This window comes from Bos mutus, chromosome 7 (genome assembly GCF_027580195.1).
Source record: "Bos mutus isolate GX-2022 chromosome 7, NWIPB_WYAK_1.1, whole genome shotgun sequence".
NCBI lineage: Eukaryota > Metazoa > Chordata > Mammalia > Artiodactyla > Bovidae > Bos > Bos mutus.
The window spans coordinates 83,390,385-83,418,155 of NC_091623.1; the positions used below are offsets into that span (position 1 = coordinate 83,390,385).

At 62.3% G+C, this 27,771-nt stretch overlaps 2 protein-coding genes across 12 annotated transcripts; one reads left to right on the top strand and one right to left on the bottom strand.

Moving 5' to 3' along the window:
- Window positions 1–1,151: 1,151 nt before the first annotated feature.
- STK11 (serine/threonine kinase 11) lies at window positions 1,152–17,934 on the top strand. 7 transcript variants are annotated; one of them, XM_070374278.1, is made up of 10 exons: window positions 1,152–2,518; window positions 9,533–9,616; window positions 10,199–10,288; window positions 10,769–10,901; window positions 10,985–11,121; window positions 11,806–11,933; window positions 13,998–14,055; window positions 14,238–14,431; window positions 16,396–16,609; window positions 17,323–17,459. In XM_070374278.1, exons 1-10 carry the CDS (start codon window positions 2,229–2,231, stop codon window positions 17,390–17,392), a joined length of 1,398 nt encoding a protein of 465 aa, XP_070230379.1. In that variant the 5' UTR covers window positions 1,152–2,228; the 3' UTR covers window positions 17,393–17,459. The 7 variants fall into 7 exon arrangements, with proteins under 7 accessions (XP_070230379.1, XP_070230380.1, XP_070230383.1 ...); XM_070374279.1 differs by having other exon boundaries at window positions 17,315–17,453; XM_070374277.1 differs by having other exon boundaries at window positions 1,154–2,518; window positions 17,393–17,934.
- Window positions 17,935–19,010: 1,076 nt separating this feature from the next.
- CBARP (CACN subunit beta associated regulatory protein) lies at window positions 19,011–27,498 on the bottom strand. 5 transcript variants are annotated; one of them, XM_070374275.1, is made up of 10 exons: window positions 26,954–27,498; window positions 25,073–25,178; window positions 24,846–24,985; window positions 24,561–24,625; window positions 24,069–24,213; window positions 23,739–23,834; window positions 23,371–23,467; window positions 22,720–22,930; window positions 21,382–21,565; window positions 19,011–20,293 (listed from the first exon to the last, which is right to left on the bottom strand). In XM_070374275.1, exons 2-10 carry the CDS (start codon window positions 25,169–25,171, stop codon window positions 19,231–19,233), a joined length of 2,100 nt encoding a protein of 699 aa, XP_070230376.1. In that variant the 5' UTR covers window positions 25,172–25,178; window positions 26,954–27,498; the 3' UTR covers window positions 19,011–19,230. The 5 variants fall into 5 exon arrangements, with proteins under 5 accessions (XP_070230376.1, XP_070230375.1, XP_070230373.1 ...); XM_070374274.1 differs by lacking the exon at window positions 24,846–24,985 and adding an exon at window positions 24,376–24,449 and having other exon boundaries at window positions 23,371–23,508; window positions 23,739–23,910; window positions 26,954–27,497; XM_070374272.1 differs by having other exon boundaries at window positions 23,371–23,508; window positions 23,739–23,910; window positions 26,954–27,494.
- Window positions 27,499–27,771: the final 273 nt, after the last annotated feature.

A 27,771-nucleotide genomic window follows, 5' to 3' on the forward strand; every position in this document is an offset into this window, starting at 1 on the left:
GCCAGAGTTTTATCAGTTGTTTTGATCCTTTCAATGAATAGTCTTTTGGCTTCATCAATTTTCCCTGTTTTTTTTTTTTTTTCTATTCTGTTTCATTGGTTTCTGCTCTGCTCTTTATGATTAAGGAAAAGGAATTTGGGGCTAATCTACATGTTCTAATTAGGGCTGGCTTGTATGTTGGTGTGACTTGTGGTCCCCCCATCCCCAAAGCCACAGCAATCTGCCTTCTGTGGGTCATTTGAGAATCTGATGAAAGTCCTAGATGTCCCCAAGAACACACACAAGGACACACTCAATTTCACACATAGATTTAGGCAGTCCACAGGTGTCAGGCTCAGAACTCGCAGCCTAGAGCCCGAATCTGACAGTGTCAGCTCCCACCGTTCCCACTCAAGCAGTTTGCTCTGGCAAAATAATCAAGTGATAAAAAACAGAAAGGTAGAAAAAACCCACAGGCCTGGAGGAATTTTCAATTTCATCAAGCCCTAGTATTTTGCCATCTCTGTATTTTTCATCCAAAGCACTTTGCTGGCACCATGCCAGCTGAGTACTGCGTTTTACCCCGTGAGATTCTTTAGGGTAGAGACGGTCCAGCGCACTTCTCGCCCCGTCTGGCCTGAGAGATGCTTAATAAAGGCTTTCTGCCTTCAATTGGCCACTTTCGGCTACTTTTTGACCCTTCACCTCGCTTCAAAAGAGATTTCGGGGGACAGGCCCTAGCAGGCGCCCACCAGCATCTGTGGGCCGTATCCGGGACAGCCAGGGCTGTGCTCAGACACCCTCCCTCCCACGACTCCCGGTTCCGAGGCGACCCTCGGCCTTCGCGAACTCCAACCCCAGCCTTCAACCCCTCCCAGGTCAACGCCACGGCCTCACCTCCCCGCACTTGCTTCCCGCCCCCTCCACTTGACGGGCGTGTCCGCGGACCAATGAGCGAGCAGTAACCACCCCTGGGGCGGGGCCGAACGAGAACCAATCCCCGCTCCGGGGCCCGCCTGGGTCCAGATGGCCCAATGGGCGGTGGCGGCAGGGTTCGCCGAGGGGACGGGGCTGGTAGGCTCGGCCAACGGGCGTGCACGTCGGCGCCGCGAGGGGCGGGCCCGCGGCGGGCGTGCGGCGGAGAGGCGGTGCAGGGCGGGGGAGGAGGTAAACAAGATGGCGGCGGCGTGTCGGGCGCGGAAGGGGGAGGAGGCCCGGGGCGCCCGCGACTGAGGCGGGGCGCGGCGGTAGCGGCGGCGGGCGCCGGCCGGCAGAGCGGCCGCTTTGCATGGGCTGGGCCCCCGCGCCGCCCCGCCTGCTCCACGCGCGCGGCGGCCGCGGCGCGATACGCGCCGCCCGGGCCCCGGCAACTCCGGGAACCCCGGTCCGGGGCCTGCGGCCTGCGCCGCCTCGGCTGCCCGGAGCCCCGCGCGCCCCGCTGTCCGCGACCGACGGCGTTCGGGCGGAGAGCGAGCGCGGGCTGCCGTTTGGGGCGAGGCGCCCGCCGGGCCCGCGCGGTCGCTGGGTGTCCCGGGCCGGTGTGCGGGCGCCCGGGCGACGGCTGGTTTGGACGAGCCTTGCTCCTTGCAGCCGGCGGGCCCCGGGCAGCCCCGGCGCTGGCGGGAGCCGGCCGAGCTGGACGAAGGTGCCCCGCGCGCTCCGGATACGCACCTGCCGGCGTCCCGGGCGCCCCGGACGGCGGGAGACGCCCCCGAGCTGCGCGCCCTGCTCCCGGCAAAGCTCACCTGTCCAGCTCTGGAAGCCCCAGAGCTGGCCTGCGCGGGACCCCGGGCGCGCGCCATGGCCCGCTGGTAATGGACGGCGCGGAGAAGACTCGGCCCGGCCGCGTCCGTGTTCGTTCGAGGGTCTAAAGTCCCTGGAGGATGACCTAGCACTTCCCGGCCCCACCGGCCTCCCGAGGGCCCCCGTGGACGCGCCTGCCCGCCCCGAAGCTCCGAGGTCGGGTGGCCCCCAAACTTGGGACGCTGCGCACGCCCGGCTGCCCGGGCTCTGGACCAGCCGCGCCTTTTGAACTTAGGTTCAGTACAATCGTTTCTTTTCCAAGAGGGTTTTCCTTTGTTATTTTTTTTCTTTTTCTCTTATTTTTTCGATTTTGTTGACTTTTAATTTTGGAGAAGGGAATTTTGAGGCGGGGCGGGGAGGGAGAAACAAAAGGAAGAACCGCTCCCCGCGAAGTTCACAAAGGGGATAAGGGACCGCCGGCCGGAGTCGGAGGCCTGGAGTTCAGGATGGAGGTGGCGGACCCGCAGCAACTGGGCATGTTTACAGAGGGCGAGCTGATGTCGGTGGGGATGGACACATTCATCCACCGGATCGACTCCACCGAGGTCATCTACCAGCCCCGCCGCAAGCGGGCCAAGCTCATCGGAAAGTACCTGATGGGGGACCTGCTGGGGGAGGGGTCGTACGGCAAGGTGAAGGAGGTGCTGGACTCGGAGACACTGTGCAGAAGAGCCGTCAAAATCCTCAAGAAGAAGAAGTTGCGGAGGATCCCTAACGGGGAGGCCAACGTGAAGAAGTAAGTCCGGGCTTCCTGGGTGGGGACGCGCGCCGCTGGGCGGCCCCCTTCTTCCCCCTTCCCTCCCTTCCTCTTCCCTTCTCTTCTCGGTTATTTTCTTCCGTCCTCCGTTTCCTTAAGCACCCGAGTCGACCAGCCAGGGAGAGTCGTGGGCAACTCTTTGGGGAACTTTAGTGAAGTCAGGATCGCTCGTTGCGTCCTGCTCTCAGCCGCGGCGGGGCCCTCCTCGGAAGGGGGCGCCCCTCTCCTTCTGTGCCCTCTTAGCTGTCCGGAGGGCTCAGGTACCCGGCGGAGGCGGCCAGCGTTGGTTTGGCTTCGGAAAACCAAAAGCAGTTGGGTTCGGAAAGGGCTCTGCCTGCCGCCAGCAGGTTTCGTCCCAGCGTGAGGCTGTTACTAGGGACGGGACACGCCATTTGTTTACCTTGTTGGAGGGGGACGCTGCGGTTGCCAAAAATAATTGTTTGCACCGGTTTATCAGTCTGCAGAGGGGAACTTGGCCTTTTCTCACTCGCCTGGGATGTGCCACAGGACACATCCACGACTTGCAGGCTCGGTGGCTCCTGAGAAGTGGGGGTCGGCTTGTGTCCAGGCGAACTTTTTACACAGATTTTTTTCAGGCGCTTGTCTGGCCATAGGCATCCCCAAGGCGGTGGGAGCCCTGCCTCCGTCCTTTATGCTAGTTCTGGGAGGGGACACCCTCTCCTTATCTCTGCTGCCTGGGGATCCCACCCTACCCCAGCCCAAGGCTTTATCTAACGGGCCAGGCGGCAGGACTGGCTGGTGACCTTGGCCGGTCCTGGGAGTGCTGCTCCCTGATCACTCTCACCCCTCCCCCCAGCCCCCCTGCTCTCCGGGCAGTTTGACAGTGAGCGCCCAGCTGCTTTTGTCTGCTGTGGGACACCTGGAGAGCAGGGCAGTGGGGCCAGACCGGTTGCAGACTGTGCCCCAGCCATGGACCCCCAGCAACGGCAGGACCAGGCGTCCCAGAGCCAGCCCAGCCAGTTCTCTGTGCACATCTGCCACCTGCATGGTGAGGGTTAGGCAGGGGCCACCAGTGTCCTGGGTGAGACAGGCCAGGTGACAGTGGGTGCCAGTGCCCTCCTGCAGGCTAAGTTAGGCCACACTTCTGATCCAATCCCCACTCCCTGTTTCTCTGAGTCACCTTTTCTTCTTAATCCAGAAGTGTGTGGGGAAGAGGTGACCCTCGGGCTACCAGTTGGCCACCACTGTGGTTTGAGGGCCAGTGGGCTTCTGGATGCTGCTGGCAGAAAGGGAAGCCCCACACACACACATTCTCTCCAGGGCTGGTCCTTGTCCTCCTGGCTCCTCTTAGGCCTCATTCCTTGGTCTGTCCCAGGAGTGGGGTGCTGGACTCTTCCAGCCTGGACAAGCCCTCCTGGATGGAGTTGGCGCAGGTCGCCCTAGTGTCTGGTGCCTTATGCTCTGCTGCATCCCAAGCTGGGAGGGGCCAGGCTCATTTCCAGCACCAATTGATGTTTGGTTAGGGCCACCCCAGCCACTGCTGGCCATCCCGGGGGCTTCAGAGAAAGTGGGGCACCCGGAACATCTGCAGATGCCCCACCCTGAGATGAGGGAGAGGTGTCAGGTGGGTGAGTGCCCAGTTCTTCCAAAGGGTGACGCACACCTGAGGTAGCCCCTCCCCATCTGCAAATGTATGTGCCCAAGGTCAAGTTACAGGGCGATCACCACCCAGAGATTCCCTCCTGCTTGGCCATCCGACGGAAGATCACGGCTCCCAGTTCTGGTTTCCTGAGCCATCAGCTGTGGTCTCTGGAACTGTGAAGACAGTGTCCATTGGAGGAAGCCTTGGGGAGACTGAGCCTGGGGAGGCAGGGTGGTTGGCATCCACAGCGGCCTGGGAGTTGCTGTGAGGTGCCACAGCTGCAGGGTCGGGCCCTTTTGTCCGTCTCAGCCCCAGAGGCACAGGTCTTCCCCTCTCGGAGCTCAGCTCTGGCCCCGTGCCGGCTGGCCACCTGTGGGCTGGTGCTGGGAGGGCCTGCTGGGTATGTGCCTTCAGGTTAGAACCCCCGTGCCTCCTTCCTGAATGTCATGAGGGCGAGCCCTGCTCTGAGTGCCCTGTTCCCTTGTCCTGAATCCTGACGATATGTGCTGGACTGCTCTGTGCGGGCATTCAAGCAGGGCCCCAAGATCCAGGCTTCTGGGTCAGCCTTGCTGGCAGGCAGCTACAAAGAAGAAAAAAGGCTCCTTTGTCTTGGAGAGACTTAATAAACTCAACTCCAGACTCTTCTCATGGAGTGAAGTGTCCAGAACTTTCCAGACAAGCCTCAGGAGTCCCGCAGCTCCAGTTGGGATGGACGCATTCCTTACGAAATGCAGTGTGTGACAGAGGAAGTCTCCCCTCCTGTGACTCCTCCCAGGAGGGCTGCTGTGGTTTGTGCTTGTCCCTCTTTGTTCTTTTTTTATGTGTGTAAGTCTCTCAGTCATGTCTGACTCTGCAACCTTATGGACTGTAGCCTGCCAGGCTCCTCTGTTCGTGGGTTTTCTACTGGAGGGTATTGCCATGCCCTTCTCCAGGATCTTCCCGACCCAGGGATGGAACCTGGACCCCCTGCATTGGGAGCTTGGACTCTTAGCCACTGGACTGCCAGGGAAGTCCTGCTAACTTGTTCTTGTTGTAAAATAGGAACATTCAGAAAAGCATCAAGAAGTGAAAAAGAAAGCAGTTGTCATTTTAACACTGACACCTTTGAACTTCTCTTTACCAATCCAAGGACTTTTGAATGAAAAGGGTCATTTTCCATATAAGTTGTATCTGCTTGTTTTTCCGGTCAGCCACAGAGGCCATGCTGGTGCCTCCCTGGCTGGGAGCAGCCCTGGGGCTTCATGCCTGTACAGATGGTGGGTACACACCCCTCTGCCCTGACCCCTGGGAGGGCAGATGGGCCCAGCTCACAGGATTCTCACCTGTCACAAGGTCCTATTCTTTGTGAGCTTTTCCATCAGCTGTTGAGAAGCAGGGACAGTCTCCATGCTCCCGCCCCACGTTCCCTCTGTGAGAGGGCAGCTCAGGGCCTGTGCCTGCTGTGTGCCTGATGCATGTGCTCGGTGAGCTGTGCAGAGCCGGGACTGGCAACTTGGGGCCCTGCCAGCCTCCTTCTTTATCAGTGTTCCTGGTGCTCCTGCCTTGCGTCCTGGCCCAAGTGCCCAGTGCCAGTCTCCAGGCCAGCAGTGGTGACTGGTGGGCTCTTGGACCCGAGAGTGAGTACTTGGGATTGTAGCCTAGCCTGGACTTTCCTGGCCCTCGTTCCCATCCCAAGTGGCCTCTGCCAGGTCCTGGCATCTGCTGGTACCCCCACTATCCAGGTATTGGTAAAGCTTCCTCCCTGAGGCCACCTGTCATCACTAGGGCACAGCTGCTCCTTGAGGCACCCAGGATCTCATTGCATGTCCTGACTTAGGGGTGACTATATGCAATGGAGCCCAGGGGCCATAGGGACAGCCCAGGCTAGAGCATGGGGGACGCTGGCCCCTCACCCAGAAGCCTGTTGGAAGTCACAGCCCAGTCGCCCATCATCATGTGTCTACTACACAGCTGGAGGTGGCATGTTCTCTGAACAGCTTTAGTGAGACACGTTTTACATGATTTGAAACTCAGCTGTGAGCAGGTAACTCAGGGTCAGGTACTTTCCTGGAGAGTGCAACCACAACCTATCTCTAGTTCTGGAACAGCCCATGTCCGAAAAGGAAGCCCCATCCCTGTCATCAGTTACCCCTGCTCCCCCTCGCAGCCCCTGACAACCAGGAACCCACTCTCTGTTTGTGGATCGGCATGTTCTGGACGTTTCCCATCAGTGTAATCACACGCTATGTGTTCTGTGTCTGCTCCTCTCGTGTTCTCAGGTGCATCCACATGATAGCGAGTGTCAGAGCTTCTGATGCTGCCCGTGTGTGGGGGGGGATGTGTATCTGACCCCATCAGTGGATGTGTGGGTCATCCCCTCCTGATGCCCGTGGGTGTGTTGTGTGGACGTGTGTATCCATCCTTAGCAGTAGACGTGTGGGTTATCTACTCCTGTTGCCCCTGTGTGTGGACATGTGTATCCATCCCCATCAGTGGATGCATGGGTCATCCCCTGTTGATGCCCATTAGGAATTGTGGTGCTTGGCAGTTGTGCGAGCACGTGTTGTGTTGAACTTCACTTTTCTTGAGTTTCTCCTCATTTTCGTCTCTTGCCCCTCGCCACATGATTGGAAGCATCAGCAGAAGGACCAAGGGGTGAGGGGGTCTTGCTCAGTGTCCCTCGGCCAGAGCAGCCATCACCCCTTCCTTGCTCTCTGTGGACCGGTCAGCATCTAGAGGGAACGAGGTGGCCGGTCCCGGGGCCCTGAGGTGGGTTGCCATGGGGGCAGCTGCACTCTTCTGTGAACTCCAGTGCTTTAGGACGCGGCTCTTTCATTGCCCTCCCCTTGTGGGCGGTCAGCGAGCCCACCCCAGCTCCACTCTGCTCCCAGCACCACAGGCAGGTCCCTGCGATGCCTGCCCTGAGCAACTGTGGCTGGACCGGAAGGCTTGCTTCCTCTCATTTCACTTCCTGCATCCTGGCTGAGCGCCCGGCTTTCCTCTTTCTTTAAATAATGTTTTTCTTTTTCTCTGGCCAGTGGTGCTATTCCTAGGTGACGAGAACATCTCGGCCCCTGCAGTGCATGTTTCAGGGATCCTCCTGCATCCCCTCACCCACTCGGAGTGTGTGTCTGTGCTGTCTACGCTGCAGTCCTGGCCTTGTGGGCGTGCAATTCTCTTCTTATAGAGTTTGACACCGTGACCCCTTCCCTGGTGGTGTTGCCCCTTCCTTGGTGTTGACATCGGGCTCACTCACTTCTCAGGAGGCTGATGGGGATGGTCACCTGAGCTGTCCCTATGCCTCAGGAGTTTGGTCTGCACTGGGCCCTGTGTCCCATCCCCGCCCCAGCCTGCGGGCTCTCTATTGAGTTTGCCACCATGTGCCGCTTTCCCCTCTGGGCTGCAAATCCCGTCCCCGTGGTGGGTGCCCTTGCTGGCCAGTTACCTTAGCAGACATCAAACACTGAGGGAGCTGCCCCAGGACCCCTCCCTGGGGCCCTCTCTCCTGGCACCTCTGCAAGGAGCTGCTTTGTACTCCGACCAGGCAGCACGCGGCAGAGACCCCAGAGGCCTCGTCACTACTGTCAGGACAAAGGCTTCCATTTGGGCGGCCTGGGGTGTCCACCTCTCCGTCGGATAGAAGGGGTGGAGAACTTAAAGGCAGGGGAGGGGCCCTGAGTCACCACAGTTGAGCTCTGGCCCTGGGGAGCCGGCAGCAGGCTGGGAGTCAGAGCTATGAGATGATGGGGGAAGGAAGCCTGGGAGCACAGGGCCACTGCCAAGGAGTGCTGGTGGGCCTGGAGCGTCTGAGGGGACCCCCAGGACAGGGTGCCCACGGACCCAGTGCCTGGCCCACAGCAGCCTGGGAAGGCCTGTTGCAGGAGTGAGTGGGACCTGCTGGTCCACAGTGGGCCCAAGCTGGGCAGGCTGAGGGAGGCCCTGCCAGAGGCAGGCTGGGGAGTCTGCTCCCACCCACCAGGACTCACCATACTGCCTTGTCCCCAGGGACACCCAGAGATACTGGGAGACATCGTGGTGGTTGTGTCACGATGTAGGGGGACTCCTCACATCAGAGTCTGCTCCCCACGTACCCACAGAGCCCGCACAGCCAGGGTCAGTACCCAGGTGGAGCTGCCGTGTGTGTGGTCCCTGCTCACCCTGGTGGCCAGATGATGTGAACCCGGGGCTCAGCCTCTGAGTCACCTCCCCCTGCTTCAGTTCAGAGGAGAATTTAGATGTGCATCCCCTTGGCCTAGAGGGGACCCTGGGCAGGGACGGAGCAGCCAGTGGGCTTGCAAGAAGCCACTGTGAAGCTGTGTTTCCTCCTGCAAGTGGAGGGCCTCCTGCGCACTGGCTCTAGGAAGTGGGGGCTCTGAGTGCCGGGCCATGATCCGCGTGGAAGGAGGACCTCCACTATGAGGGCCCAGGATCGTGCACTGGTCTGTGAGGGTGGGGTGTGGGTTTTCTGGAATAGGCGACCTTTTCATGAAATGTGGACAGTGAGAGGGGTGGGAGCTGAGTCTCAAGAGGGCGGGCCCTCACCTGCCCTGATATCTTATGTATCATGCATGGGCTTCCTGGTGAGAACTTTACAAAACCTTTATTGAGGTATTACTCACATATCATGCAGTTTCGTGGCACTTGGTATCTTTTTAGTAATGGTCATCTCTGTGTAGGTCCAGGACATTCCATCACCCCAAAAAGAAGCCCTGTCTCCTCTGTCACTCTATCCCCTCCCCAGCCCCTGACAACCAGGAACCCACTCTCTGTGTCTGTGGATCAGCCTGTTCTGGACGTTTCCCATCAGTGGGATCACACCCTGCGTGTCCTGTGTCTGCTTCTCTCACTGAGCATCGTGTTCTCAGGGCCCGTCTATGTGGTAGCAAGTATCAGGGCTTCTCTCCTTTTCAGGGCTGAGGGATGCTCCTGGGTGTGGAGGGACACTGTGTCCACCCTTGGGCTTCCATGCCATGGATGGTGCTGCCATGAGCACATGTGCGCATGTCGCATGTTCTCAGTCCTCCAAGGCACATACCCTGAGTGAAGGTGCTGGGTCAGTTGGTGACTGTTCGGCGTTCTTCGAAGCCGCCTCACAGACCTCTGACTTTTCCGCCTTTACTACCACCGACTCCTGCAGAGAATCCTCAGGAGCTGCACTGGCAACGGGGTGGGGGTGGGGGTGGAGAAGGCTGTCTCTGGAGTCCCAGCTCCCACACCCCTTGTGCTGCCCCTGTGCGCCCTTGCTGTGGTCTCCATGCATCTTCAGTCCAAGTGTTGGACGTTCCTGGTCTTGTTGCTGTGTTGAAGCCCTGCTGGGCTCTGGCAGACCTGGCACCCTCCATGCGGTGCCCTCCACATGTTGGGTGCGCCCGGGCTGCCGGGACTCGACTGACCACCCGTCCTCTCTCCAGGGAGATCCAGCTGCTGAGGAGGCTGCGGCACAGGAACGTCATCCAGCTAGTGGATGTGCTGTACAACGAGGAGAAGCAGAAGATATATCCTGCAGGGGGTGGGGAGCTGGGCATGTCCCCACGGGTGGGTGGGCATATTGGCAGTCTGCTTGGCCTTCCCCTCTCCTCTTGAGCTGCGACTCCCAGAGGCCAGGTCTAGGGGCCTGGGGTCCTGCTGAGGGGTCTATCTCTGACCTTTTAGATGCAGAATTACTGGGCTTTTCACAAAGAGGTGTGGCTGGGGGGCCTCGACCTGACCCTGGCTCCCACCCTTTCTCACTCCCTCCCCACCCCCCCACTACTCCAGCCTTCTCTTCCCCAGGGCCCCCATGGGCCTCTATCCCTCACTCCCCTTGGGGGCGAGGCTTAAGCTCCTCCTTGGGATGGAACAACCAGGGGCCTTCATGCTGGGCTGTGTGGCCTGAGCCCGGAGGCGGCACAGAGCTCCACAGGAAGGCGCTGGAGGATCTGTGGAGAGGTGGGGATCCACTGCAATGCCCATGATCCCTCCCAAGTGCTCCCACTCACTCCTCTGGTGCAGCCCCACCCCCAGCATTTGTCTGTGTCCCAGGGCCCGTCCTGTCCAGAGCGGGGTGCTTGCTGCGTATTTTCCTTAGCACGGCCCACGTACATGGTGATGGAGTACTGCGTGTGTGGCATGCAGGAGATGCTGGACAGTGTGCCCGAGAAGCGCTTCCCTGTGTGCCAGGCCCATGGGTGAGTGAGCTCGAGCTCCGCCACTGCCCCTGCCCCTGCAGGTCACTCAGGGCCAGGGCCTTAAGGGACCTGGTCCTGTGTTCAGAGAGGTTATTCTGAGCACGAGTGAGATGGAAGTTCAAGTGTGTTTTAAAACTCAGGGCTTTGGCGCCCAGTTTGCGACTGTGTACCCTGGCTGCTGTGCATGCCCTGTGACAGCCCACTGGCTCCTCTCTGCACACACACTGCCCTGCATGCCCGTTGCCTGAGGCTGTGAGGCCTCCTGGTGCTGGGGGAGCCCCTGACTGGGCCTCACTGCCCCAAGGCCAACTTCTCCTGGAGAGTCAGCCCCCAGTTGCTTGGAGGACCAGCTGGCCTGTGGTAGGAGGGGACGGGGGGCAGGGGCGGTGAGCAGCATGGCTCTTTCCAGGCCAGAGACTAGGGTGACAGCACAGCCCAGGTGGCTGGCCCTGGGTGGTGGTCACAGAGCTGTGCCCGCAGGTATTTCTGCCAGCTGGTGGACGGCCTGGAATACCTGCACAGCCAGGGCATCGTGCACAAGGATATCAAGCCCGGCAACTTGCTGCTCACCACTGGTGGCACGCTCAAGATCTCTGACCTGGGTGTGGCTGAGGTGCGTAGGGGGGCCCGGGGCGGACGGGGCACGGGGTCCAGTCCCTGGGGCCATTTCCTAAGGGCTACCTGGCGCTGCCACAGGCACTGCACCCGTTTGCTGAGGATGACACGTGCCGGACCAGCCAGGGCTCTCCAGCATTCCAGCCACCTGAGATTGCCAATGGCCTGGACACCTTCTCTGGCTTCAAGGTGGACATCTGGTCAGCTGGAGTCACACTGTAAGTGCCCTGGGCCTGGTGCCTTTAGCCCAGGGTCCCTCTAACTCACCCAACCCAGCCCCAGGCACTCGGTTCAGACTCCAGGCCTTCACGACCTGCCCCTCCTGGCAGGTCCCCTATGTCTGGGGAGGCCACGGTCAGGAGGCCTGTGGGGAGGGGCACATGCACTGGGACCAGTTGTCCTCTTGCCCACCTCGGCCTTGTGCTGGTGTTCTGCGTGAGTCACCCATCACTGTTCGGGCGAGGCTTTCTGTCCTGACTCCTGGGCCTGAGTTCTTAAAGATACCACAAGTCGCCAGTGATGCTTGGCTCCCACCCAGACTGCCTTGCATCTATCCCTCTATAAGCCCGGCAGCAGCGAGGGGGCCTGTGTTCTCCCGCCCAAGGCGAGTTGGTGCTGCAGCCCCGTGAGGCAGCCAATGGTCTGGGCAAAGAGGCATCCGTTTTATTCCACTGAGAGCTCACTGACAGATGTCCCCTGACCCATCCTGTTAGAGCGCGCAGTCCAGTGGCTTTCCGTGTCTTCACAGTGAGCCAGCAGCACTGTGTGTTCCAGACCATCGTCCTCACGTCCAATCCCTGCAGGGGGTGGGGTGTGTGTGTGTGTAGTGGGGGTGGGGGAGTGTGGCAGAGGCTCCAGGGCCACAGGGCAGGCTCTGACTGGTCTGTCCTCCTGGGTCACAGCTACAACATCACAACAGGCCTGTACCCATTCGAGGGCGACAACATCTACAAGCTGTTTGAGAACATCGGGAAGGGGGACTACACCATACCGGGGGACTGTGGGCCCCCACTCTCAGACCTGCTCAGAGGTGAGGCCTTCAGGGTGAATGCTAGGCTGCAGGTGTGGGGGCTCCCGAAGGTCTTCCATAGACCACTGGCTTCTTGAGAGCTGAGCCATCTCTGTGCTGCAGCCGCCTGCACCCCCGCCATGGGAGGTGGGCACAGCCTAGCCAGGCTTGGAGAGCAGCCCGAGTGGAGCATGGGAGGGGTCGCTGGCTCCTTTGGGCTCTGCCACCTGCCCTGGGTCTTGGTTCCACCCTGTCCTGATTACCCATCCCTGGGGGAAGTAACAGTGAGTGGGGGGGTCTCCTGCAGGACCTCTTTCTGCTGCAGTTCCCAGGATGCTCAGTAGGTGGCACTGCCCCCCCCCCACAGGAGCCTGACCCAAGGTGGCCCCCATAAAGCCACACCAGCATCCTGGGGTTTGGCTGAAGTTAGTGTTTTATGTTTTTGTACACCACACGTGGCTTATGGGATCCTACTCCCTGACCAGGGATTGCACCCAGGTCCACAGCAGTGAAAGCACAGAGTCTTCACTCCTGGACTGGCAGGGAGCTCCCTGGTGAAGTTAGTTTTGATGATACAGCACATCCAGGATATCGCCTGTGTGACTGGTACCGTCCTAGGTCCTCTGCCCGCAATCCTGGGGCCTTGTGTAACTGACCTGACGTTCGGCTTGTGCCGGACACCTAATCCGTGCTTTAGCCTGTATGTGGCCTACAGATGAACAAGCAGCTTCACAGTCCTGCGTGGCTCCGGAGCCTCCTGATGACGGAGTCACGCCAGTTCTCTGGTTGTTAGTGAAGGTGAAGTGAAGCTGAGCAGCTGCAGTTCAAGTGCTCTGCAGTGGTGCAACCCAGTCCCGCCCTCCGCATCAGGGTCACCCTGGCAGCCAGGCACTGGGCTCCCGCCCTCCCAGGGTGTTGTTGGAATGTGGGAGGTGGCAGCCCCACAGACTCAGACCTGGCCCTCCCTGCCCAAGTGTTCCTTGAAGGCTCACAGCCCAACCCCCCACCACACACCCCCAGCCTCCCCCAGCTCTAGCAAGGACTGATGTTTTAGACCTTCCTTCATCGAGGACTGATGGGTTGGAATTCTCTCAGTTTTAAGCTTTCTTTGCTCCAGTGACACAGATGATGACCTGTTATTGCCTTCACACTCATAAAACACTTGAAACAGTCCCAAGTTAGGGGGACTTCCCTGCTGGTCCTGTGGTTACAACTGCAAGTTCCCAATGCAGGGGGCCCTGGCTCGATGTCTGGTCAGTGAACTAGATCTCATGCCTCACCTAAGACCCAGTGCAACGAAATAAATAAGAAGCAGCCCCAAGTCTGGCTGATGAGATGGCGGAGGGTCTTGGTTGTCCCTGTCCCCCAGGTCCAGGCAGTGTCCTGTCCTCTCTGCCTGGGCCTGCCTAGAGGTCTTGCCTAGCTGGGTGGCGAGCCTCCTGCCCACAGGTCTCTGGAACACCACCCCAGCCCTGCCTTTGCTCTCCCACAACAGGGCTGTGACCATGATCTTTCCTCTTCTGCACCACTCAGGCTCAGCTCTGAGTGCCAGCATCCCAGAGTTACACTTTTCTGAGAACAGAGCCACCTGCGGGGGGCGGTGGTTGCGGGGGGCCGGGCAGACAGGGACTGTGGGCTCTGCACCCCTGTAGCCCTGCCACCTCAGGGCAGCCCAGCAAGACCTATGGGCTGCCTTGCCCATTCTGCATGTCCGGGTTCCAGGCAAAGGCCTTCACACAGGTTCTAGAGTGTGTCCCCCTGGAGGCCCCTGGTTCTCCTGCTGCCGCCTTGGGGATTTGGGGTTCCGGCAGGAATTGCCAGTCACCGGCTTTGCTGGCCAGAGCCGGGTGGGCACTGCAGGGTCGACCCCTGTGCTTTGTCTTCCTGGGACGTGTGGACAGGTTCAGGATCCCTGGGGTGGGCTCTTGTCCTGTGTTCCAGCCTGCTCCGGTCTCCTTCCTGATCTCGCTTTGCAGCGGGGGCGGGGCTCCGCTCACATGCGCCACGCCCTCCGCCCCCACCCCTCCCAGGCAGGGGCGGGGCCTCTGCCCGCGCTGACCCCGCCCCCGGCTGGTCTCCTGGCAGGGATGCTGGAGTATGAGCCGGCCAAGCGGTTCTCCATACAGCAGATCCGGCAGCACAGGTGAGTCCCTGGCCCGGCTGGGTGCTGGAGGGGGAGGGTCGGGTGCAGGGGTCTTGCCGGCTCAGTCTTTCCTGTTGGCCCCACCCTTCTCCATCTCTGCACGCCACGTAGTTCTCTGTGGGAATTGAGGGTGGGCCCGTGTGGGGAGCCATCCTGGACACCCTGATGCCCTGCTCCCACAGCTGGTTCCGGAAGAAGCACCCACCAGCTGAGCAGCCGGTGCCCATCCCGCCCAGCGCGGACTGCAAGGACCGGTGGCGGGGCATGACAGTGATGCCCTACCTGGAGGACCTGCACGGCTGTGCTGACGACGTGGACGACGAGCTCTTCGACATTGAGGACGACGTCATCTACACTCAGGACTTCACAGTGCCGGGTGAGCCCCGATCGAGGGGAGGGCCGGGGGCTCTGCCCAAGGGTCCAGTGGCCCTCTTGGCGCCAGTGCCCTGCTGATGCCTGGCCTTCTTCCCCAGGTGGCGAGGAGGCGTCTGAGGCAGGGCTTAGAGAGAGAGGCCCACGGGAGAGCCCGTGCTCAGAACTTTCTGGAGAGGAAGCTGAGGCCAGGGCCTTGGAGGAGCTCCAGGCAGAGCCCAGGCCCTAGTGTAGCACCGCCCTGCCCGCACCCTGTGCACTGCGGGCTCTCGCTGACCCTGCCCAGGGTGTGAGGGAGGCTGGGCCACTGCCCCGCCACCGCGTCCGCGGTTCTGTGCTGCCCCAGGGCTGGTTCCACTGGCTCCGCATAAAGGTCTGCCTGCATCGCACGTGAGGTCCTGCTTGCCTCCTTCTGGCTCGTCGGCCAGGACTTAGGTGTTGTCTGTAGAAAGAGCCTGTGTGCAGGGTGGCCTGTGGGCACGGACCCAAACTCCCAGGACATGTCAGGCCTCTGGTGCGCATGGTGGCTGGCTGTAGCCATTTCCCACTGGGGTCTTGGGGTCAGGTCAGAGACCCTGTGCTGGGAAACTCGGCCACAGCCCAGTCCAAAGTCAGGCCTCCTGGACCTCTGTTCCTGGCAGGATAGGATCAAGGTGTTCTTTTGGGAGGCACTGGGGCTCTGGGACAGGTGTCTGGCTGGCTGAGTGTGGACCCTGCTGGGCCCCCCCCAAGCCCCGCTGGGCACTGACTACACGCTGTCCCTTAAGGCCTATGCCAGAGGCCTGGGCTACTTTTCCTTGGTGTGAAATGTTTGTTCAAGAGCAGTTGTCTGGGCCCAAGCTAGACCCCTAGTCCAGAAATGTCCGTACTCCAGATGGGGGACAAGCCTGCACCGGGATCAGGCAGCTGCCCCTTGCCGAACTGCCCTAGGCCAACGGCAGGCTGTGTTGGGGCTGCTCCAGTCCCGTCTTATGATGTGCTCAGTCCTATCTCATGATCTGCTCACCAGGGTCTCCCTGGTTTGTCCCTCGTCCTGCCACCCACCCTGAGGGGTTTTGCTTGGGCCAGTGCCCTTGGTGCCTTGAGGGCAAGTGGAGCAGATTCCTTACCTGCCGGCCAACCCCCAGCTCTGGTTGCTGTGCTGGAGGTTGAACCCTGGTGGTCTGAGCAGCATTGTGGTACTCGGCGCCCTGGCACTCCCGTCCCCCATTAGAGCAGGCTCCTGACACCCGCCCACCCTGCCATGCTCTTGAGTTCTGACCTGAGTTGCTGCCTGTACACATGCCTAGGGGGCTTCCAGTAAGGTCCAGAGGCCGAGTCAGGCCCCACATGCCGCTGGTGGAAACTCATTCCTGTGTGAGGACCAGACGGGCTCGAGGCAGCTGTGGTGGTTTCCTGGTATCCACGGGAGGAGGGTGTGCTGTGGTCAGCATGGGCTCCTGCACCCCTCCCTCCCCCACCGCTCAGCAGGCACGAAGCAGGGCCCCAGGAACCAGTGAGGGCTGGCAGGCCGTGCAGGAAGGCATGGGGTATGGGAGGCGCCCGAACCTGCCTCTGTGTTCTTTTGTGCCTGGCATGGAGAACCAGGGTGGGCTGTTTCGAGAGAGACATCAAGTCTGGACGCCTGGCTTGAGTACAGCCACTTGTGTTCCACAGGGCCCAGTGGGCTCTGGCCTTCACCCAGGTGAGAGAGCTAAGGCTCGGGCCCCAGGCCTCTGGTCCTCCACCACATTCCCACTCACCTGAGTGCGGAGCCCCTCTCACAGCTGAACGGGCAGGTGAGCGTGGGCTGGGCCTGACTCTGGTCGGTTGGTTCGAAGGCCCGCCCTCCCGCTCCCTGGATGAGGCCCTGTGGCAGGTCAGATGGGACAGGTGGTGGGGGCCCTGGGTTCAGGCAGGAATGATGCAGAGTGTGTGTGCTTTGGGATCCCCAGTCAGCACACTCTGGCCCTCTCCTCTTAAGGTCAGGTTCTGGAGGAGGAGGCTGGGCGGAGCGCACAGAACCGGGTCCTTCCCAAGGCTGTGTGCGTGAATGGCACCGACACCACCCAGCTGAATACCAGGTCGAGGGCAGAGCGCCGGGCCAGCGCCGCCTCCAACCCTGCCCGCAAGGCCTGCTCGGCCAGCAGCAAGATCCGCCGGCTGTCGGCCTGCAAACAGCAATGAGGGTGGCTGCCCGCAGGTAGGATGGGACCGGGACCAGAGGGGTCAGGGGGGTGGGGCACATTGTGGACACTACTGTCTTGGTTTGTGTCACTGTTCCTGGGGTCTGGGTTGCAGTTGAAGGAAGTCACTTTCTGCAGAACACTGGCTACTTGGTGTGGGGCGGGGGCTTGGAGGGGTGTGTGTGCAGGAGGAGGGCCCCTCAAGCTGACAGGCTGTTTTGCAGACCCGAGGGGCTTGCCTCCTGTCCAGCCCAGGGCTGCTCCTGGCATTGGAGGAGTTTGGGGGGTGGGGTAGTGCAGGGGGCTGTGCTCTGACTGAGGCTGTCATTTCTCCCTGTTCCCTCCTCCCAGCCCTGACCACCCAGTCCACAAAGGGTGTTTTGGGTGGGCCTCACAGGTGCTTGCACACTCATTGCCACTCAGGATATGAGCAGTGGGGTGGAGGCCTGAGGGTCCAGCCCCTGTCCATCCATGCCCCCTCTCCCTGGGAGCTGCCCCTGAAATGGCCCCCACAGAACTTACCTGCCAGTATCAGAACCGGTCAGGTAGGGTAGAAGCTCTTTGCAGGGAGGCCTGGATCTGTGGCACAAGGGCCCTGCTTAATCCCACCAGGCGACCAGAGATTCCTGGGGTGGGCCCTTGAGGCAGCGCAGCTCTCCCTGGCCAGTGGAGGTGTCTGACAGCACTGTGTGACTAGGTCTCCATTTCCCCACCCTCTGGAGGGATCCAGGGAGAGCATGCTGCCTGTGACACAGGACCTTGCTTGGCCCAGAAGTGACCCACCTGTGTCCTGGTCTTAGTCCGTCCCCAGGAGCCTGGCCTGGTCCTGCTCAGTCTTCCCATCGACAGCTGGCCTGCTGCTCACCGCCCAGGAAGGCTGCCACAGCGCCCTCTGTGCTGACTGCTCCTCTGGAAGCCAGAGGGTCCTGGAGGGCTGTGGCTGGGGGACAGCAGGGACTGGAATCTGGCCCTCCCTCGGTAGCCGGTGGACACAACCTCCTGCTGACTGCAATCCTGTGCTGAGCCCCTTCCCCCAGCTAGGGGAGGAGGGAGAGGGCCCGGCGTGGCCCCATGCCAGCCTTCGCCATGCACTTTACGTTGAGACTACTGGTTCTCGTCCACCCCAACTCCTCTTTTTACTCTGCCACTGGTTAGCACCTCCCACACCTGGTGATGTGTTCATATCAACCACAGCCGCAGCGGGATGGGCATGATGTGCAGGCCTGCTGACCCAGATGCATGCCCATGCCCAAGGGAACCAGGCGGCCTCCTTGTGTTTGTTGTTTGGTTGGTTCCTTTTTATTTTTATTTTTTAAACAAAAAATAAAACAGGTGGATTTGAGCTGTGGTTGTGAGGGATGTTTGGGAACTATGGGTGGCAGCATGCTGTCAGGGGATCTGAGCCTGAGCCTGGGTCCCTTTGTGGGTCCCACAGTGGAGGGGCTGGCCGGGCTACCTGCTGGAGACCTGGGCCTCCTAGGCATATTTGCTTCTAGCCATGCTGGATCTCTCTGCTCTCAGCGGGAGCCCGGCCTCCCCAAATTTCCACAGGCCCTTCTGCTCAGCCCAGGGCCCACAGCTTCACAGCATCGTGGCTAGGGGGTGCCTCATCCCCTTATCCCCAAGATGTCTGCGCTCTCGGGTCCCCAGAAACAACCCAGAGCAAGCAAGAGTATGCAGTAAATATTTATAATCAACCAGAAAACAGAACACAAATTCCATCACTGGATGGTACACAGACTGCAGGAAGCTTCGAAAGGAGGGGCGGGGCAGGGCGACTCGGCCGCTGGCGAGGGCTGCCCCATCTTTTGGCAATAAATAAAGCTTGGGAAACTTGAAACCTTGACCATTTGGGTTTTATGTCTCAAACACTGGTGAGTCCTGGCGGCTCTTTGGACGGAGCGGTTACGGGGCGTGCGGCCGCTCAACATGCGGAGGGCGGGTGTGGGGTGCAGACACGGGGAAGGAGCGAGGTGGAAGGCGTGTGCAGGGCTGGGGGCGGCGGCAGCGGTTATTGCTCGGGGGTGTGTGGGGGGGGTGCGGACTGCCGCGAGCACTCGCCGCGGTGAGGTAAACGGCTTCGAAGGGTTGGTGGCTGCGGCCTCGAGCTAACCTCCTAGCCAGGGACGGCTCAATCAAGAGATTGAGCTTTGACGCCCTGCGGTCCCTGCGCTTGTGTCTTGGCGCAAATCGTGGCGCGTGCGCTTCGAGCGAATCTCGAGGCTTCATTGGTCTCTGGAAGAGGCGCTGTGCGCATGCGTATTGCGCGGTAGGCCCGTATCACACCGTCTGGATGCAAGCCCTGCGCATGCGCTTTCCGTATCTATGTGCCAGAGACGCAGCGCCGCGCACTTGGCAACCCCCGTCAACACCCCGAGGCCACAGTCTGGGGCCAAGGGAAGTTGAGTGTGGCCCTCGGGACCCCAAGGTTAGAATCCCCCACACTCCCTCTAGTCGACTCTACCAAGTGCCTGGAGGGGACTGTGCGTGCGCTCGTTGGGGCGCCTGGGGAACCGCGCTGGTGCTCCAGGCCCGCGGTCCCAGCGCAGGCGCGCCGGGGCGTCGCACCCCAGGTATGTTCGGCACCGGGGCCCCGCCGGTGCCGAATAAGCTGACGAGGTGGGCACGGGGCGCAGGCTTAGACCGGGCTGTGGTCAGGGGACGTGGGCGCGGCCGTGGCCAACGCAGGGGCCACGGCGACCGGCTGGGCCAGCCGCGGTGGGAAGAGCCTGTCGTCGAGGCTGGCCGCCAGCTTGTCCAGCAGCGCACCCGGGGTCCCAGCGCACAGGCCGGACCCCGGGCATCCACCACCGGGCTCCTCCTCGATGACGGGGATGGAGGACGTGGCCGGGTCATCGCCTGCTCTGCCGTCGGGCGGGCAGTCGACACTGTCTCCGCGGCGCAGGGGTGCGCGCGCGGGGCGGGGGGCACCAGATTGGGCCGTGGATGGGGTGGGGGGCGCAGCGCGTGCTCCAGGGTCGCTGTGCTGCCGGCCCCGCTGCTGCCACTGCTTGCGTGCATGAGGGTGCGGGTGCGCGCGCGCCCTATGGCGTGCTGTGGCAGACAGGGCGTCGTCGAAGTGCGGGTCGTGGCGTAGAAACTCGTGGAACAGCGCGTCTGTCTTCTCATCGATGCTGTAGTCGCGGCGCGGAGCGCGGCGAGGCCAGGCACGCGGGCTGCGGGGACGGACGGGTGTCTCTGGTGCGGGGCTCTCGAAGCTGCAGCCCACGGTGGCCTCGCGGCCTGCACTCGTAAAGGAGGAGCGCTTCTCGGGCGCGCTAGGGGGCCCATCATCCCCCGCACCGCGGCCTTCGATGCTGGCATAGCCGCTGTCCATCTGCAGCAGCTTGCGTGGTCCGCCCGTCTCTCCATCCGCCGGCCGCGGCATGGGTGTGGGTGGCGGCGAGGGCGGTGGAAAGACGGGTGCGGCGCCCCCGGAGCCCGAGCCCGAGCTGTCGCCACTGCGCACCGAGTCACGGTCGTTGCCGCTGCTGCTGTGGTCTGAAGAGGCAGCCGCGTGCAGCTCGAGCGAGGCGCGCAAACTCCAGATATCGCGGTAGATGGTCGGGCCCTGCTCGAGCCCCGCGTCTCGCTCTCCATCTGAGTCTTGTAGCTGTTCAGGCCCCGCGATGATGCCACGCTCTAGGGGGGACTCAGGGCTCGCTCCACCTGCGGCGCCCACCTCCTCGGCTGCCTCTAGCCTACAAACCAGGCCGCAGTCAGGAGGCTGCATTGGCCCCCCTTCTTCCCCCCGCCCCGCGTCCCCTCCCCGCCCCCTCCTGACCACCCTGCTTCTCGGTCCAGGACGATGGGCACAGATGGGAACCCTTTAGGCTTGGCCGGGCTGTGGAAGATGATGTTTCTGAGTGCTGCCTGTCCACTTTGGCCTGGATGCTCTTGGGTTAACCCAGAGCCGTCCTGGCGCCTGCCAGTTCAACCAGGGTCTTACAGGAGAGATGGGAGGGAGGTTCAAGAGGGAGGGGATATATGTATAACACGTATATCTATGGCTGACTCATGCCGATGTATGGCAGAAACCAACACGATTTGTAAAGCGATTATCCTTCAATTAAAAATAAATAAAATGTTAAAAGAAAATGTGACCAGGGCATCTGCTGGTAGTGCAGGGGGTTGGCCCCTCGCCCTGAAAGAGTTAAGGTTCTTCTCAGGAAATGCCTTCTTACTAAGAACTTCGTGTACCAAGGGGTTGCTGGGGTTGGATTGGACCAAGTGGAGTCCACCTGAGCCCGGACACCTGGGTGACCCCTCCAGGGGCCCCCACCACAGATTGACAGGGACCCAGGAGGAAGATAACACATAGAAAGTGTTGTGATCTCCCTGACCAGGAAGCACCCAGGACTTGGAAGCCTGCCCTGCTCCTTGGGTCCAGTTGTCCATCCTGCTGACAGGGGCCCAGAGTTTCCTGGGAGTTGCCCTTAGGCTGAGGGAGAGGGTGGCACCCCCAGAAGTGGTCACAACAGTTTCTGAGTAGCAGCTGTCCAGCCCCAGGAGCACCAGCAAGCGGGAGGTACCCTGGGTCCACAGCAGAGACCTTCACGCCCTAGGCTTCAGCAGGAAGCAGGGGCCCCACCCATCCCTCAACCCTTGCCCATTCTCCCCCACTTCCCTTCTGCGGCCCATGCTGGAGAGATGGCCCCAGTGAGGCAGCCTCCAGGAAGACTGTGGAGCCAGAGGGACTCGACCGCCCCTCCTCGGGGCCACCTATGGGGGATGGGATGGGGCAGGGGCCCACAGGTCCACCCCAGCACCTCTATCTACTGAAAAATACCTGCCGAGACTGGGGGGCGGGCTGGTGGGGCTGGCCAGAAAGGGGCGGGGGCTTGGGAAGACCATGGTGTCACCCGCGCTGGCAATGTACTGGATGAAGTCCACGTGGGGGGCATCCCCTTCCTCCTGCTCCATGCTCTCACTGGCTGCCCGCTGCCGCTGGAAGTGGTGTCGCTTGGGGGAGCCTGTGTAAAGGAAAACCGACCACCTGCCTAAGTCCCTCCTGGCACCAGGCCCACTGCCCACATCTGAGCCAGGCCAGCAGACACCAGCCTGGACCAGGTGAGTGTCTATCCCACCCTGTGGTGCAGCTGGGAAACGAAGGTGCTGAGGGCCGGAAGACCAGGACCAAGCCCAGCGGCCAGGGTGGGCATGCGTGGAGGTGCCAAGGCAGCAGGCAGGTGTGGCCAGAGCAAGGACTTGTCCTGGTCATCAAGTAAGACACGGCCTGGCTGAAGGGTGAAGGTAGGGCCAAGTAAGGGACAGGGGAGGGGGAGAGGTGATGCTCTCTCCTGCCAGCTCCAGATCCCACCTCACTGGTGGGCCAGGGAAACTGGTGGTAGAGCCTCAGGGGTGGGGATGGTAGTAACCCAGCAGACAGGTTCTGCGTGCTTCTTGTGTGCATTTGCCTGTAATCACCTCTGGAATTACAGGCTCCACCTAGGCTCCCAGTGGGGCAGCAGGACAAGCCCTCCCCTCCCCTTCCCGGCCAGGAGCACTCAACCAGAAATCAGCCCTCCCTCGCCCCATGGCGCCGGAGCCTGGCTCCAACAAGGTGCTGTCCCTAATCCCCTCACCCTGCCTCTCCTGGCACTGGGACCCAGGGCAGTAAGTGCCCTAGCAGCCTGGCCCTCCTGAGCTCCAGTGAGCAGCATTGGTCCCAGGAGTTGGTGCCACACCCGCCACCGCCACCCCCGACCTGCATGGCCCCTGGGTTGAGGTTTTAGAAGCCCTGTGTCCAGGGCACCATGAGGAGGGGTCTGCAGCATCAAAGGCTCACCACCTGTGGTTGTAAATAAAGTTTTACTGGCACACAGCCATACCATAGTACATGTCATCTAGCTGACTACAGCGCCAGAAACACTGTACGAGGCCTCAAGGGAGAAGCTCACTGTTGTCCGCTCTAGCTGGACAAGCCCTGGCTTTACTGGCTCACTGTGTGCAGCCCCGGTCATCCTCCTGACCAGCTTGTGGGCCAGATGCCCACTAGTGAGCAGATGATGCTGGCCAGTCTGGGGTGGGGACTGGGGACCACCTCCCCACCCCCCCCGACGGTGCAGAGCCACCTGCTGCTCCACATCCCCCTGGGCCTCACTCCCCACCAGCGGCTGCAGCTCACCTCTTGTGTCCAGACTGGATGCCCGCTGGCTGGGCTCCAGTTTCCATTTCTTGACCTTGAAATAGGGGCTGGCCCCGTCCAGGCTAGCATGGCGCCTCAGGCGGGTGAAGAACTGCAGGACGGGGCCTGCCCCAGAGCCTGGGCCCGCCTCCCCAGGCCCTGCTGCAGCCCCCTGCACACCAGGCTTGGCGCTCCTGGCCCCAGTGTCCAGCTGTGAGAGAAGAGAGATGCTCTGAGATCCGCTAACCCCTCCCTGCTGCCCGAGTGCCCGCCTGGCTTGGGCCACTTGTCACTCACTTGGAGTGCAGAGGAAGAGCAGAGAGCTGGGGCTGGGTGGGGGCCACGCTAAACCAGGGGGGGCTGGGCCTCTCCCCAACCCCCAGACCTTGCCTGAGAGGCTCTCCAGGCAAAGGCCAGCTCTGTCTTGCCCAGCCCAGAACAGGACAGGGTAGGGGGTGTCCTGTCCCACAGCCTGGGATGGTCCTGACCATGCCCTCTCCAGCTGCTGGACAATCCTGGAGGAGGTGAGCCAAATGCACGTGGGCCCCATGTATAACCTGACCCTCTTCCTCCCGGGGCGGGGACCAGGTAGAGGCCCATAGGCTGACCCATGCTGGAGAGGGGCAGAGGACGGAGCTGGGGAGGCCTCACCGAGCTGCCTTCCCCGGAGTCACTGGAGGCCGAGGGGCTGATCCCGAAGTTGGCAGGGCCCACGGCCGAGTTGTAGGGGTCACCTGGCAGGGCGGAGCTGGGGCCCACGGAGCGGCCGGTGAGGGCCTTCCCCGGGGGCTGTGGGACAGAGCCAGGGGGGAGGAGGAAGCAGTGACAGGTCAAAGAGCATGGGTGGGTGAGGGGGCGTGCTGGACCCCCACCCACTGGACCTGGCCAGGCCCCACTTCCCAGTCTGAGGTGAGGGGCACAGCTGGGGGAGGGTGTGGGTGGGCAAGGTGGTGCCTGCTGGGTGGGGGTGGGGTTGGGGTCCCACCCCTGAGCTCCGGGCCACCTGCCACCTGACTCACCTGGAATATGGCAAGGCTGGCCTTGGGGACAACCGTGGAGTGTGGTGTGGCAGTTGCACTGGCCTCACCAGAGTCACACTCGTGAATGGTGACGATCTTGAGGGGCGGCAGGTGCAGGTGGGTGAGGCGGGCATTCTTCAGGTGGTGGAAGTCCCCCTCCGTCAGGGTGTACCTGCGCCCAGCGCGCCTGCCTGTCACCTCGGGCAAGCCGGGCCCCCACACACACTCCAGTGCCCTCTCCAGCCCCGCTGTCACTGCCCACCAGGTGCTGGGGAGGGCGGGGGCGGCAAGGCGAGTTCCCAGGTTAGCCGCTGCACTGGCCCTCCTTACCGGCGGCCCTTGTCCTGCGCCTTCCGACTCTGCTCAAACAGGGCTGCTTCATTGAAGGACACCCGGCGGCCGGTGGAGCTGGTGGACAAGAAGCGCTGGGTCTCGGTGTCCTGACCCTCCGGATCCTCCCCCCTGAACTCGGGGTCTGCGAGGAGAGCCAAGAGAGGGTGGGCCACGAGTGGGCCGGCAGGCGACTAGGGAGGGGAGTGGTTGGGAAGGGAGCACAGAGGGCCCGGCTAACCACCAGGGGCGGGGCAGGGTGGGAAGGTGGACGGGCACTCGCTCATCCGCTCACACACTCACTCACGCAGCACGCGCCTGTGAGCACCTACGCGTGGGCTTAAGGAAACAGAGATGAGTCGGAATCGAGCCGCGCCCAGTCTGGTGGGGGAGACAGACAGACACAGATGGTCAGGCGGCCCAAGGGGGGCGGCTGCGGGGTGGCCAGGTGTGGGCAGACAGGCTGGGACAGGGCCTGGAAGGGAGCCTCACCTTGGGTGGGGTGGGCACCGTTGTCCAGGTAGGTGGTGGTGGTCTTCTCTGCTTCCTCTGGGGCTCTGGGGAGTGCAGCGAGAGAGCACAGTGGGCCTGAGGACTCAGATTGGCTGCCCTCCCTGGGGCCCCAGCAGGGCTCCCAACAGGCAGCATCCCGAGCTCACAGGAGCCTGGGCACTGTCCTTTAGAAGTACGCCTGCATGCCTGCACCTGCTCTTAGGGGAGCTCTCACGCTGACCTGTCCCAGTTCCCCGAGGGGGTGGGGGAGAGGGGACTGCGCACCTGTGGAGGCGTCGGTGCGCCTCCCAGCAGCGCCTGCAGAGCAGAAGCGCACCCGACAGCACCGCGAGGGCGCCCCCGACAAAGAGCGCCATCACCACCATCAGCAGCAGATAGCTGTCCAGGATTGGGCCAGGCTCTGCCTGCGGGGCCAGCAGGTCAGGGGTCAGGGCCAGTGGGCATGACCTCTGGCAGCCCCGTCCCCCCCTTTCCCCCCATCCCTCACTCACTGTAGGGCGATCCGTGGCGTTGTCCCACGTCGTGGTGAGGGCAACCGTGGCGGTGGTGGTGGCGGCGGCGGCCGTGGCCATGGTGGCCGTGGGCTGCATGATGAGGCTAGGAGGAGGGGTGGGGGGCGGAGGCAGGGCCTGCTCAGCTCCAGCTCCCGCGTTCCCTCTCCCGTCTTCCTTCCCGGGAGCGGGAGCAGGGGCCCACACAGGGCGGTGACTCACAGAGTGGTGGTGCTGGGGGAGCCACGAGGCAGCCCCCACTGGCTCAGATCAGACCTCCATGTCCCCATCTTTGTAAAGGAGGAGGCGCGTGCGTACCAATAGCCAGCTTCCCCAGCCGGTGGGGCCAGCCCGGCAAGGTGGCGCAGGCCGGGAGCCCTGCCCAGGAGAGGGGAAACTGAGACCCGAATCAGCTCACTACCGCCAGACCCCAGGGTTCTGGGGTCCGGCCTGCCCCATCCGGGGAGAGGGAGGGGCTGCCTCGGCCCCAGGAGACGGCTTCCAAAATAGCCGGGACTCGGACCATCCGCCGGGCTGTCCAGCCAGGGGAGGGGGCGGAGAGGCCGAGCCCTGGGATCCCCAGGTCACGACTCCAGGAGGTTCAGGACTCACTCCGCCCAGCGCTAGTGGGAGTGACAAGGCCAAAGGAGGCGCATCTGTTCCCAACCCTCAAGAATCTGGTTCCCATGGTGACTGAGCTAGCAGGCCGAGATGGGGGGGGGGGGGGAGGAGGGGGAGGCGGGTTGCCAGGGAGCATTGGGGAGGGGAGGGGGCGCGGGGGAGGGAGGCCTCCTACTGGGGCGGCTGGAGCCAGCCCGGGGCGGCAAGATGGCTGCTGCCGCCGCCGCCCGCCGGTGCCGGCCGCTCGCGTGCCCCCGCCGCACCCTTCCCTGCCGGAGCCGGCCGGCTCCACGTCTGCCTGACGCTGGGGGCACCGAGATAGGAAGGGTCTCAGATCTCAGCAGAGGGACTGCCTGGACGTTGCACCTGACCGCCCTCCCCAATGCGCCCTCCCGGTGGGAAGGACCGGCGGCTGCACTCTGGATTGTCAGGGAACGGAGTCTGGGGCAGGATGACCAGCAGCTCTGAGTGGGCACTGCGCGCGGCCCCTGCCCACAGGAATGGGAGACTGTGCACAGGTTCCAGCGCCCCCAATCCATCGGGGTTTTCACCCAACTGGACGAAGGGAGGCGGGCACCGAGGCCCATAGCAGGGGAGGGGCCTGGCAAAAGCCAGGTGTCCTCGGCACTTCGGGTCAGAGGCTGGTCGCGGGTCCCCTGCATCCATGGGGGAGGGGGCCCCTCTATGTAGGTCGGGAAATGAGTTCAGGCTAGAGGAGGAGGTGGCAGAGGCACAGAGACGTTGACAGGAGACCAGGAAAGACAGTAGGAGGCCCAGGGGTAAGGGAGGTGGGCTTCTAGGGGGCAGTCGGGGACGTGAACCTAGGGCGAAGGTTGGCCACAGGCCACCCTTAAGACCCGCGGGGTCTCGGCTCCGGATCGGGCTCACCATTGCGCCCACCCCCGCGTCCCCAACCGGCCCCGGAGATGGGGATGGCGAGAAGTGAGATGCAGATAACCGACTTTGGGCTTGTCTCAATCTCGGGCTAAGCCAGGGGGCGGAAATGCCACGGCTCTGGCCGAATCTCTCAAGGGGAAACAGGCTGCGGTGGGCGTGGGCCAGGGTCCCTATCACGGGCGCTGAAGTTCGGGTGCAGAGCGCTAAAGATTGGCCCCCACGCCGACCACGGCTCCTCCGCTCTCAGCCTCCGGCCTCGCCGCCTCGCGGGCAAGGGCCGGAGATCTCTAGCCAGAGCTAGCCGTGCGGCCTCGCCCTGCCCCCCGCCCGACCCAGTGCAACCCCAGGCCCGCACGCGCCTACCTCAGCGCCGGGGTGCGCGGCCCATGGGCGGCGGGCAGGCGGCTGCGCGGCGCTCCCGGCTGGCTCCGGCGCCCGGTAGCGGCGGTAGCAGCAGGAGGAGAATTTATGAATGGAGAGCGCGGCGCGCGGGGGAGGTAGGCGCGAGAGGAGGGGCTGCACACGTGATCGCGTTGGCTGCTAGCCAGCTCCGACCAGCTCGGTGCCGCCCGGTCCCCGGCCGGCCGCCCCAACCGCACTCGCCACCGCGTCTCGCTCGCTTGCTCCGCGCCGGCCGTCGCCTCTCCTTCCCTTCCGGAGGGGGCGGGGGGCGGAGCCTACGCTCCCGGGCGCCCCCTCCCCACGCGGAGCCGCCCTCTCCAGAGGCAGCTGAATCTCCGTTCCAGGTCCACGGCGCACGATTCCTCGACCTCAGGGGAAGGGGGAATCAAAGGAGTGTTGGTCCTGGGGCGCAGGACTCCCCCCAGCCCAGTATCCTGGGGGTGCACAGACTCCCCGTCGATGGCTTTCCCAATTTGGGAGCCTATTGGGTGCACAGCCAGGGAGCTCCGGGGCACGTGTCCATCTTTCTTCCCTTGTGTGGGCTGCACTGTCAGGCTCGCCTTGTTAAGACTGGCAGAGATAATGGAACCCAACATATTGTGAGTGCCACCAAACAAGACTACCCTGCTGAAACTCCATGTCAGGTCAGCCCCAAAGCTGCTCTTTCTCAGACAGCTATGCATCATCCTTCTAGATGCTAAGGTCATCAAGCTACCACCAGCCTGGCTGGGGTCCCATCCGTTTGCCCGGACTTATGTTCAATACAGCTCAATGGCTCC